The 12,289-nt window shown below is 36.5% G+C and overlaps 1 protein-coding gene across 1 annotated transcript in view; it reads right to left on the bottom strand.

Moving 5' to 3' along the window:
* Positions 1-12,138, bottom strand: part of LOC125665228 (peroxisomal bifunctional enzyme-like) — a 41,860-nt gene extending 29,722 nt beyond the window's left edge. The window contains exons 1-4 of the mRNA XM_048897862.2: positions 11,943-12,138; positions 10,023-10,162; positions 9,424-9,562; positions 4,548-4,704 (exon numbers count right to left, since the gene is read on the bottom strand). Coding sequence (XP_048753819.2) covers positions 4,548-4,704; positions 9,424-9,562; positions 10,023-10,162; positions 11,943-12,082 — 576 coding nt within the window. The 5' untranslated portion in view covers positions 12,083-12,138. The remainder of the gene's footprint in view (positions 1-4,547; positions 4,705-9,423; positions 9,563-10,022; positions 10,163-11,942) is intronic.
* Between the last annotated feature and the right edge of the window lie 151 nt (positions 12,139-12,289).

Raw genomic sequence — 12,289 nt, 5'->3', positions numbered from 1 at the left:
TGTTATTTTATGCAATCTTTATTCCCATAAAAAATCTTGACCCCATATTGTGGCCACAACCTAGTCCCAAAAAGTCACGGCATAACCATGATACAAGGTCACAAAGTCGACATGAGTTAGTAGCGCAAATGGTACAACATACGCCAATTAGACCTTCTGTGCAATATCTGTATCTATGATGAGAAAAAGTCCAGAAAACTATGTGATCTACTTTTAGCCCTAAAGTAGATCATGGAGCACCAATCAAGTTGAAATGTGAACTGATTATGTATTTTTCTGAGAGGGAGGTTGTGACTGACCTACAGACTGTGGACAAAAGTATCGGAACGGTTTACGTGGCGTTACACAAGAATGAAACTGTTCGCGTTATTTACGGCAGGCATTTTCAGTGTAGATACGATTTGACACTACACCTTAGGTATTTTCATAATGATGATGACTTCCTGTTTACACTAACTACGTTATTTTTGTCGTCTGCAATCATAAAGTAAGTAAAGACCTCTCCAAACAACATGACCTCGAAACATAAATATGCATCGGATGGTGTCAAACAGTCTGTTGCTACATTAGTTCAGAATGGAAATTCTTTTCAGAAAGTTGCAGATATGTTAGATATGGCTAAAACATCTGTGCATCAAATTTACAGAAATTTCTGTGAACGAGGAACTGTAAAAACAGCCCCTAAAACAGGTTGCAAGAAAAGTCTCAGCGATCGTGACGGAAGGAAAATTTTACGACAAGTGAAGGCTAACAGGAAAACTCCATTGGCCGATGTGACGAATAATTTTAACAATAATGAAAACAGAAATGTATCCAAAAAGACAGTGTGGCGTTTTCTTAAGAATCAGTCAGGTATAGTCGATGTGTCTGTAAGAAACAAGTCAGGATTTCCCCTGTAAACAGACAGAGAAGAGTGGCATGGTGTCGAGCCAAATCAACATGGACAAACGATGACTGGAAAAAAAATAATTTTTTCAGACGAGAGTCAAATTGTTATTGGTAGTGATAACAAAGTGTATATCTGGAGAAAAAGTGACGAGGCCTTTAGACCAGAATGTATTTCACCTGTAAAAACCAAGAAACTTGCCGTGATGGTTTGGGGTTGCATAACCTATCATGGCGTCGGCACATTAACACGTGTGGAGGGGAACATCAATTCAGATAAATATATTCAAATCATAGACAACAATCTATGGCCAGTAATAGCAAGACACTTTCCTGACAATAATTATATATTTCAAGATGATAATGCACCAGTTCATCGTTCTAGGGCTACTAAAACATTCATGGAATATAACCATATCAACACGATGGAGTGGCCGGCACAGAGCCCAGATATAAACATTATAGAAAATTTATGGTGAAAGATTAAAAAAAAGATAGAGCAATCAATGGATGAGATTACCTCTGTGGAACAATTATATGATAAAATTTATTCAATTTGGACCCGTTTCGATTGTGAAACTATTTAACATTTGTACCAATCCCTCCCCAAGAGAATCACTGCAGTACGGAGAGCCAAAGGCTATATCACGAAATATTAAAAGTAAGTTTTGATGAATAAGGTATTTTTTGGACAGGGAGATACATGTACAAAATTGTCTTCTCTTTAAAATAGTGGCAATTTATTTTTAGTATTCTTTATGAAATATGGTTATTTTTAGCATCGAATCAAACGCGAGTATATTTGCAAACTGGACAACGTCATAAATCGTTCCGATACTTTTGTCCACAGTCTGTACTTTTATCCTTAAAGTATGTAGGTCATGGTGCAACAATCCAGCTGAAATGCAAACGGAACTTATACTCCTCTGAGAGGAAGCTTGTGATTAAATTTCAGGCAATATCTGTATCTGTAACTAATACAAGGTTTTTCTACCACGTGATAATATGACCTTGACCATTGATCTTGATAAATAATAGGCAGTGATACCTTGACCTTTGACCTTGAAGAACAAAAGGTGCCCTCCACATATGTGTACCAAGTTTGATAGTTTGGTTTGTATTCTGCCTACAAGGTTTTCCTATTTACTGATACTATGACCTTGACCTTTGAACTTAAAAAAAACAAAAGGCATCTTCCTCTCATCATTGTGATTAATAAATGTACCAAGTTGTAAGGTACTAGCTCCAAAAGTTCGATCTGTATTCTGCCTACAAGGTTTTCCTATTAACTGATATTACGAACCTTGACCTTTGACCTAGTTGTAAGATCCTGGAGCTTACAGTTCATTTTGCATACAAGGTCTGGACAGATGGACAACGGTATTTCATAAAATGTCCCGTCTTCGATAGACATATATAAAATTTGGTAACAAATGAAAGGTCTTGTCACAAGGAATGCATATACATGAACTATGAAATCTATATCACTCCCCCATTCAAGGGTAAATTGGATAAAGTTTTGAAATTAGGGTCAAACTACAATGTCAAGGTCAAAAAGTCATCATGGCATCAAATAAAATTTCTTGCCATAAGGAATCTTTATACAACCTTAAAGGAACTGGTTCACGATTTTTGAAAAAAAACATTTTTTATTTTTGATGTTAATTACATTAAAAATATATTAACTCATCTAAATTGTTGATAACCAAAATTTTGACCTTCTGAAAGCAAGAATAAAAGCAATATTTTAGCCTTAAATCTGTGTTAATCGTATGTAAACAAAGACTCCAGTTCTTTTCATGTATACAAACAATTAAACCAGTGAAATATCAATTTTGCAATATAAGGCATCTTAATTTTGCATAAGTCACAAATTTTAACTTCTAGATGACACATTTTACCAAAAGAATGCTTGAAATGTGGAATATATAATAAACTTAGATCGCTGTGGCCTTCAATTCGACATTTCGATATATCGATGACGTTTTGTCTATTAACAATAATAACTTTCATTCATATGTCGATTTGATATATCCCTGTGAGCTCAAAATAAAGGACACCACAGAGTCGTCCACTTCTGCTTCATACTTAGATATTTTATTGAAACTAGACATTAACGACAAACTGACAACTCAACTGTATGACAAATGGGTTGATTTCAGCTTCTCCGTCGTCATCTTCCCATATTTATGTAGCTATATTCCATTATCACCTGCATATGGTGTTTATATCTCTCAACTGATTCGATATGCAAGAGCTTGTTCTGCGTATAGTAAGGTTTTAAATCGAGGTAAGCTACTGACAAACAAGTTGATGGTAATGGGGTTTCAACAGTCTCGTTTGAAGTCAACATTTCGCAAATTCTATGGTCATTATAACGATCTAGTTCGTCAATACAACCTAGCATTGGGTCAAATGCTGTCTGACGTGTTTCATACCGATTGTTAAGCCATTCTTGGCACACTGATTTTGACTGTGGATAACTCTGTTTACCTGATCAGGATATAGGGCTCACGGCGGGTGTGACCGGTCAACAGGGTATGCTTACTCCTCCTAGGCACCTGATCCCACCAGGGGTCCGTGTTTGCCCAACTATCTATTTTGTATTGCTTATAGGAGTTATAAGATTGATCACTGTTCATTATCTTCACCTTGCATCGATATCCATTTCTTTTGAAAATTTCATAAAGAATTACATACGGCAATCTTTTTTTACAAAACAAATATAAACATTTTAAAATGAACTTCTGTGATAATGTACGTCTAACCTTAATTATTTAGTTAAATCTTTTAAACACATTAGACAGTAGATTTTGATCATTAAAAATGGAAAACAAAATTTTGGGGAAAATCCTAAATCGATCAGTTCCTTTAAATAATTCAGGAGATATTGTCAAGGTTACATTTTCTTGAAATTAGATAAAATGTCAAGGTCAAGGTCACAATGTCAAAAACTTTGCAACAACAAAAGGTCTTGTTACAGGGAATGCACATCCCACAACTGTAGTACAGGGCATAAAAAAACTTGAATCCACCCAACTTAAGAACGTTTGCAATTCCATTTTGATTTAGTGTGGGCCTGCTAATCTTGAAAAGAATTTGTTTTAATCAATTACCTGTATATTCCCATATAAAACTGTGATCTCCTACTGTACATGGCCAATAACTCCTGGGACCAATGAATTGAAGAAACTCAATTTGCACTACCTTAAAATGCTTGCATATTAAATTGAGTAATCATGGCCCCGCTGTTTATGAAGTGCAAAATTAACACAAACTAAAATAATTGAAGACACTGATAATATCTTTGATTATGTTAAGATATCATCAATTCATTTATTGCAATAATTGAATGATGTACTCATCAAATAAATTATTACTCTCATCAATTGATTATTTTGAAAATAGGCAAATTTTTGGCAGTTTTTGCATTGCATGCCCATAATGCCCAAGGGGTATAGGAGTCGTGAAATGTACAATTTATGTGCCCCTTGTTCCAGAGATGCTTCATACCAAATTTGAAAAGAATTGGAATGGTACATGTTGTTATCAAGAAGTTAAAAATGTTCAATTGTTAACACACAATGCATGGCAACAAATACTAACCAATTACAATAGGTCACCTGAGTAAAAGCTCCTTGAAGAAAATTTTTGCAATTTACCTCATCAATAATGCCATATTCCTTGGCTTTTTTACTGGCAACATGACGACCTGAATAAATCATCTCCATAGCAACCTGTAGTCCGGTCAGTCTTGACAACCGTTGCGTGCCCCCAGCACCTGGTAAAAGTCCTAGAGCCACTTCTGGAAATCCAACTCTGAAAGCAAACAATTAAGCACCATGCACAAGTCAAAATTTAGGACACTTCATCCCTTTTTTGGAGCATGAAATAACGAATACTCATGGACACGCATAACATACCAATATGAAATCAGGTTAATTGATGTGGTGCTTCGTTATCATCATGTGTAATTGAATTGAAATAAATTATTAAATGTTTGTCGTACACGTAATATGGTTGCAATAAAAATAAAGACACAATTGTATATCATGTACCTCATATGAAACTTTTCACATAAGAGTAGGTGAACTTGATCGTTACTGTGACAACTGTACCTGGAATGCGCTCAAGATCGTAGTGGCTAAATTAGGGGCTAGGTATGGTGGCTTAATTAATTGTGCCATTCTACACTTTATCGTCTTTTTGTGTGTGTTATTTCGAGGCAAAAAGACGACAAAATGATATTTATAGCGACTTTTCGTCCCGAAATAATGAAAAGATGACAAAATGATAATATTAGCTACTTTTTGTCTCAAAATAATGAAAAGACAACACATTGTAAAATGGCACAAATCAGCCACAATACCTAGCCTCTACACGAGCCACTTCGATGTTGAACACAGCCAAGGGTTGTTTACATAGCATTTAGTTTGATTTCAAAACTTGTGAAACACCCCACCTCTCAAGCAATATGGACAAATTTAATTGTGAACAAGATGTGTTTGTGAAACACAAATGCCCCTAATAATGGCCAATTCCAAAGATGGCCAAGGTCACAACGACAAATATCTTGGTACTAGAAGAAAGATCTTGTCACAAGAAATGTTCATGTGCAATATGAAAGCTCTAATAATTACCATTTAGAAGTTATGACCATGTAATGTCAAAGTTCTTAAAATTAGGTAAAACTCCAAGGTAAACATCACAAGGTCAACAATTTTGGTACCCACAGAAAGGTCTTGTCATAAAGAATACTCATGTGAAAAAAGTTATTAGCAAGGTTAAAGTTTTCAAAAAGTAGGTCAAACTCCATGGTCAAGGTTAAAAAATGTTGGTACCCACGGAAAGGTCTTGTCACAAGGAATAATCATGTGAAATATCAAAGCTCTAGCACTTACTGTTCAAAAGTTATTTGCAAGGTTAAAGTTTAAGACAGAATGACAGACGGGACAAAAACAATATGCCCCCGATCTTCGATCTCTGGGGCATAAAATGACCTTGATTTTGGTAAATGACCTTAACATCTTTTCAATTGCATAGCTCTAACCTTGAACTCTCAATTCACAAGTATGTCAAAGTCTACATCTTTAAAAACATTAATGTTGCCAGCAGACAAAAAGACAGACCAAAAACAATAAAGCAAAAAACAGGCTACCATTCATAGAATCTGATCCAGCTCCAGGAGCCCTCTAAAACTTGTTGTCAACCCTGATTGCAGTAGTAGCCAATCTAACATTCCTCTACTATACATACAGACACTGTTACAGTATTAGTGAGTCTCTACTGTACATACAGACACTGTTATAGTATTAGTGAGTCTCTACTGTACATACACACACTGTTACAGTATTAGTGAGTTTCTACTGTACATACAGACACTGTTACAGTATTAGTGAGTCTCTAGTGTACCTACAGACACTGTTACAGTATTAGTGAGTCTCTACTGTACACACAGACAGTTACAGTATTAGTGAGTCTCTACTGTACACACAGACACTGTTACATTATTAGTGAGTTTCTACTGTACATACAGACACTGTTATAGTATTAGTGAGTCTCTACTGTACATACAGACACTGTTACAGTATTAGTGAGTGTCTACTGTACACACAGACACTGTTACAGTATTAGTGAGTCTCTACTGTACACACAGACACTATTACAGTATTAGTGAGTCTCTACTGCTACACACAGACACTGTTATAGTATTAGTGAGTATCTACTGTACACACAGATACTGTTACAGTATTAGTGAGTCTCTACTGTACACACAGACACTGTTACAGCATTAATGAGTCTCTACTGTACCTACAGACACTGTTACAGTATTAGTGAGTCTCTAGTGTACCTACAGACACTGTTACAGTATTAGTGAGTCTCTACTGTACACACAGACAGTTACAGTATTAGTGAGTCTCTACTGTACACACAGACACTGTTACAGTATTAGTGAGTCTCTACTGTATACACAGACAGTTACAGTATTAGTGAGTCTCTACTGTACATACAGACACTGTTACATTATTAGTGAGTTTCTACTGTACATACAGACACTGTTACAGTATTAGTGAGTGTCTACTGTACACACAGACACTGTTACAGTATTAGTGAGTCTCTACTGTACACACATACACTGTTACAGTATTAGTGAGTCTCTACTGTACACACAGACACTGTTACAGTATTAGTGAGTCTCTACTGTACATACACACACTGTTACAGTATTAGTGAGTCTCTACTGTACACACAGACACTGTTACAGTATTAGTGAGTCTCTACTGTATACACAGACACTGTTACAGTATTAGTGAGTCTCTACTGTACACACAGACACTGTTACAGTATTAGTGAGTCTCTACTGTACACACAGACAGTTACAGTATTAGTGAGTCTCTACTGTACACACAGACACTGTTACAGTATTAGTGAGTCTCTACTGTATACACAGACACTGTTACAGTATTAGTGAGTCTCTACTGTACACACAGACACTGTTACAGTATTAGTGAGTCTCTACTGTACACACAGACAGTTACAGTATTAGTGAGTCTCTACTGTACACACAGACACTGTTACAGTATTAGTGAGTCTCTACTGTATACACAGACAGTTACAGTATTAGTGAGTCTCTACTGTACATACAGACACTGTTATAGTATTAGTGAGTCTCTAGTGTACCTACAGACGCTGTTACAGTATTAGTGAGTCTCTACTGTACACACAGACACTGTTACAGTATTAGTGAGTCTCTACTGTACACACATACACTGTTACAGTATTAGTGAGTCTCTACTGTACACACAGACACTGTTACAGTATTAGTGAGTCTCTACTGTACATACACACACTGTTACAGTATTAGTGAGTCTCTACTGTACACACAGACACTGTTACAGTATTAGTGAGTCTCTACTGTATACACAGACACTGTTACAGTATTAGTGAGTCTCTACTGTACACACAGACACTGTTACAGTATTAGTGAGTCTCTACTGTACACACAGACAGTTACAGTATTAGTGAGTCTCTACTGTACACACAGACACTGTTACAGTATTAGTGAGTCTCTACTGTATACACAGACACTGTTACAGTATTAGTGAGTCTCTACTGTACACACAGACACTGTTACAGTATTAGTGAGTCTCTACTGTACACACAGACAGTTACAGTATTAGTGAGTCTCTACTGTACACACAGACACTGTTACAGTATTAGTGAGTCTCTACTGTATACACAGACAGTTACAGTATTAGTGAGTCTCTACTGTACATACAGACACTGTTATAGTATTAGTGAGTCTCTAGTGTACCTACAGACGCTGTTACAGTATTAGTGAGTCTCTACTGTACACACAGACACTGTTACAGTATTAGTGAGTCTCTACTGTACACACATACACTGTTACAGTATTAGTGAGTCTCTACTGTACACACAGACACTGTTACAGTATTAGTGAGTCTCTACTGTACATACACACACTGTTACAGTATTAGTGAGTCTCTACTGTACACACAGACACTGTTACAGTATTAGTGAGTCTCTACTGTATACACAGACACTGTTACAGTATTAGTGAGTCTCTACTGTATGTACAGACACTGTTACAGTATTAGTGAGTCTCTACTGTACATACAGACACTGTTACAGTATTAGTGAGTCTCTACTGTACACACAGACACTCTTACAGTATTAGTGAGTCTCTACTGTACATACAGACACTGTTATAGTATTAGTGAGTCTCTAGTGTACCTACAGACGCTGTTACAGTATTAGTGAGTCTCTACTGTACACACAGACACTGTTACAGTATTAGTGAGTCTCTACTGTACACACATACACTGTTACAGTATTAGTGAGTCTCTACTGTACACACAGACACTGTTACAGTATTAGTGAGTCTCTACTGTACATACACACACTGTTACAGTATTAGTGAGTCTCTACTGTACACACAGACACTGTTACAGTATTAGTGAGTCTCTACTGTATACACAGACACTGTTACAGTATTAGTGAGTCTCTACTGTACACACAGACACTGTTACAGTATTAGTGAGTCTCTACTGTACACACAGACAGTTACAGTATTAGTGAGTCTCTACTGTACATACAGACACTGTTACAGTATTAGTGAGTCTCTACTGTACATAAAGACACTGTTACAGTATTAGTGAGTCTCTACTGTACATACAGACACTGTTACAGTATTAGTGAGTCTCTACTGTACATACAGACACTGTTACAGTATTAGTGAGTCTCTACTGTACACACAGACACTGTTACAGTATTAGTGAGTCTCTACTGTACACACAGACAGTTACAGTATTAGTGAGTCTCTACTGTACATACAGACACTGTTACATTATTAGTGAGTCTCTACTGTACATACAGACACTGTTACAGTATTAGTAAGTCTCTACTGTACACACAGACACTGTTACGGTATTAGTGAGTCTCTACTGTACACACAGACACTGTTACAGTATTAGTGAGTCTCTACTGTACATCAGGTTTAAGCCTACAGACACTGACCTGGAAGATGGAACAGCTATACGGAAGTGTGAGAAGAGTGCGATCTCTAGACCACCACCTAGACAGGTTCCGTGGATGGCTGCTACCACAGGTTTTAGGGAGGCCTCTATTGTGTGGCCTACCTCTACCAACCAGGGGTCTGCACAAAATGGAAAGACTGACATTACTTTCAAATTGTGATTGGATGTTTGAGGTGATTTTACATTCCATTTCTCTATGTAAAACTTTAATTCCAAACTGTGGCCATGTCTTGGCCCGGGGGTGGGGATGGAGGAGGGGCATAATCTAAACAACCTTCATGTTATCTAGAATTAACCGTACATAGCATGAGAATGGCAATCATCAAACTGACAAACTGTACCTGTATATGGTAATGTACTGTATAGGGGTATAGACAGGGTATCTACTGTACAGGGTGGACTGTGGTGTGAAGAATCTTCACAATGTCAAATCTTTGTGAATATGAATGAGGAGGTACATATAAGTTTCTGAAAGCCTAGACATTGCAGTGAAATTGGTAAAAAGGAACAATACCACAAAGTGGAAAAATTCACAGGAGATGGATTAGGGAGCATTAAGTAAGGAAACTTGATTTGTACCTTTACTAGCTTTCCCAAACTCTCGAATGTCTGCACCTGCAGGAAAAGTCTGGCCTTTACCAATGATAACTATCGACTTCACTTTGTTGTCCCTGGCTGCTTGCTCCACGCCCGACTTCAGACCATGTCTGACAGAGTGGCTGAAAGTTCATATTGTGTAATCATTATTACAGTGTAAAGCTACACATCATAGTACACATGCAATCATTATAATTGTAATTGAGATAGACCTAATTGTCTATGCCAATTTTCTAGGTGTAAAGCAATTTATAGAGTTATCTCAAAAGTCGATGTCTGATAAACGTTATGAGGAAAGGAGGACATTGTTATGGAAAAGGAAAGAAAATATGCTTTCTAAGTACATTAGAAGTAAATAAAAATGTTTTTAATTTGTGTTATTTTTCTTTCAATGTTACGACCGTCTATGCCAATACAATAAGGTCTATTAAAAGTGATCTTGTTTTGGCATAGACCCGTGTTCTACACCAAGTTTTAAACCAATTTCAAACACTGCCACACATACATGTATAAAATAAAATGATAGAGGAATATGGAGTTAATGAGTTAATAATCATTTATTTATACAAAAATGTATCACCTTTCCAAATTCATAATTATATTTCATTTCTCCAACTTAATTATTACATGCTCAAATTGTGAATTTGTAATATATAAATGATTTCTCAAAATAATTTAATTAATAAAGGATTATACATGCATGGATAGGAAAGTGGCATCATCATGAAAAGGCCTTCGCTCCGACTCTTCCCCCGCCCTTTTCACATATCATAATTATCTAAATTAAGTGAAGTAAGAGGAATATCAAACTCGAAGTGAAATATTTTCTCTATATAATGAAGCATATATGCATGTTTACTCTCAATGTCCATCTCCAGCTAAAATGCAAGCAGTAAAGCTTAAATTTTTCTGAGAGGAAGATTGTGACTAAATTTCAGGACAATATCTGCATGATCTGTATATTCAAAACTTAAAAACGAGGTTTTTCTACTGTACAAGGTTTTTCTACTTAGTGATACTGCAACTTTGACCTTTGAAGAATTATGGCGTCCTCCGCTTGGCATGAGAAGTGTGTGTGTGCCAAGTTTGACAGTCCTACATGTAGAGCCCCTATAAGCTGCCTACAAGGTTTTCCTATTAACTGATACTACATGTACATTATACGACCTTGACCTGTGGCCATGAAAAACAATAGGCATCTTCCTCTACTCATGGTGATTAAATGTACCAAGGTGTAAGATCCTGGAGCTTAATAATACATACAGTTCTCGACAGACAGACAATGCCATCACACCAATATGATATGTCCCATGTATAGCTTTGGTTACGCTAATACGGGCATATAAAAATTATGTAAATCGTAATTACAAGATTTTAACCAGATACAAAGTCATACTTAAGCACAGATTTTGGCATGAATTTTGGCTCTAAAGTCTTTCAGGTCAAGCCTGCCCTAAGATTTATTTTTTTTTTTTTTTGGTTGCATGTTGATATTTTGATAGGTTGAGAAAAATATATATACCGCTGTATTATAACCTTTGTAAGAGTGGAACGAAAACCTTGAGGGCAGTGTTATAACATTCATATTGCAACATGTGTGTAAGGCTGTCCGAGAAAAAAATAAGACAATGAGACCAGAAACTGCAAATATTTGTATAATGGTGCAATTCAATTTATTATAAATTGAATCTTCACTGGTAATATTTTATGAAAATGATAAACAGAAAAGTTGTTATTTTCAATGAATTTTATAGTTATTTATTTATTATTATTATTATCAGTATTCTGACGTAGCCAGGAGTAAACACCCCCACCCCCTAATATTGCAAATTGCAGCTAGGCCTAGTTCCATTAGACTTTTGATCCGCCACACCTCATATATAATATGGGTTATATACCCACCCCAGAGCGTTGACAGGCGGGTTGTTCACTTCTAAGACAGCTACGGAGCCTCGAACGCTATAATCAACCGACATGTTGGCTCTGGAGATGCAGAGAAAACGTCCTAGATAATGCCAAAGTTGCTTCTGAACTTCTAGCATGAAACTACTTTATGACCCGAGTGTCGTGCCCAATCGGAACTCCTCGAATGTCTCGCGCATTCGAGGAGTTCCGATTGGTGTCGTGCCCTCAGACATTTAGTTTCGTATTCTAATTTCTTAGCGACATTATGGTTTACAACTAATTAAGATGATTAACATTTAGACCTATAGTTTTTGTGTAAAACACACATGCAACTTTCTTTTAAA

This window comes from Ostrea edulis, chromosome 10 (genome assembly GCF_947568905.1).
Source record: "Ostrea edulis chromosome 10, xbOstEdul1.1, whole genome shotgun sequence".
Classification (NCBI taxonomy): Eukaryota; Metazoa; Mollusca; class Bivalvia; order Ostreida; family Ostreidae; genus Ostrea; species Ostrea edulis.
Note: the sequence above shows the minus strand (reverse complement) of the source record. Positions and strands in the feature narration are given on the sequence as shown.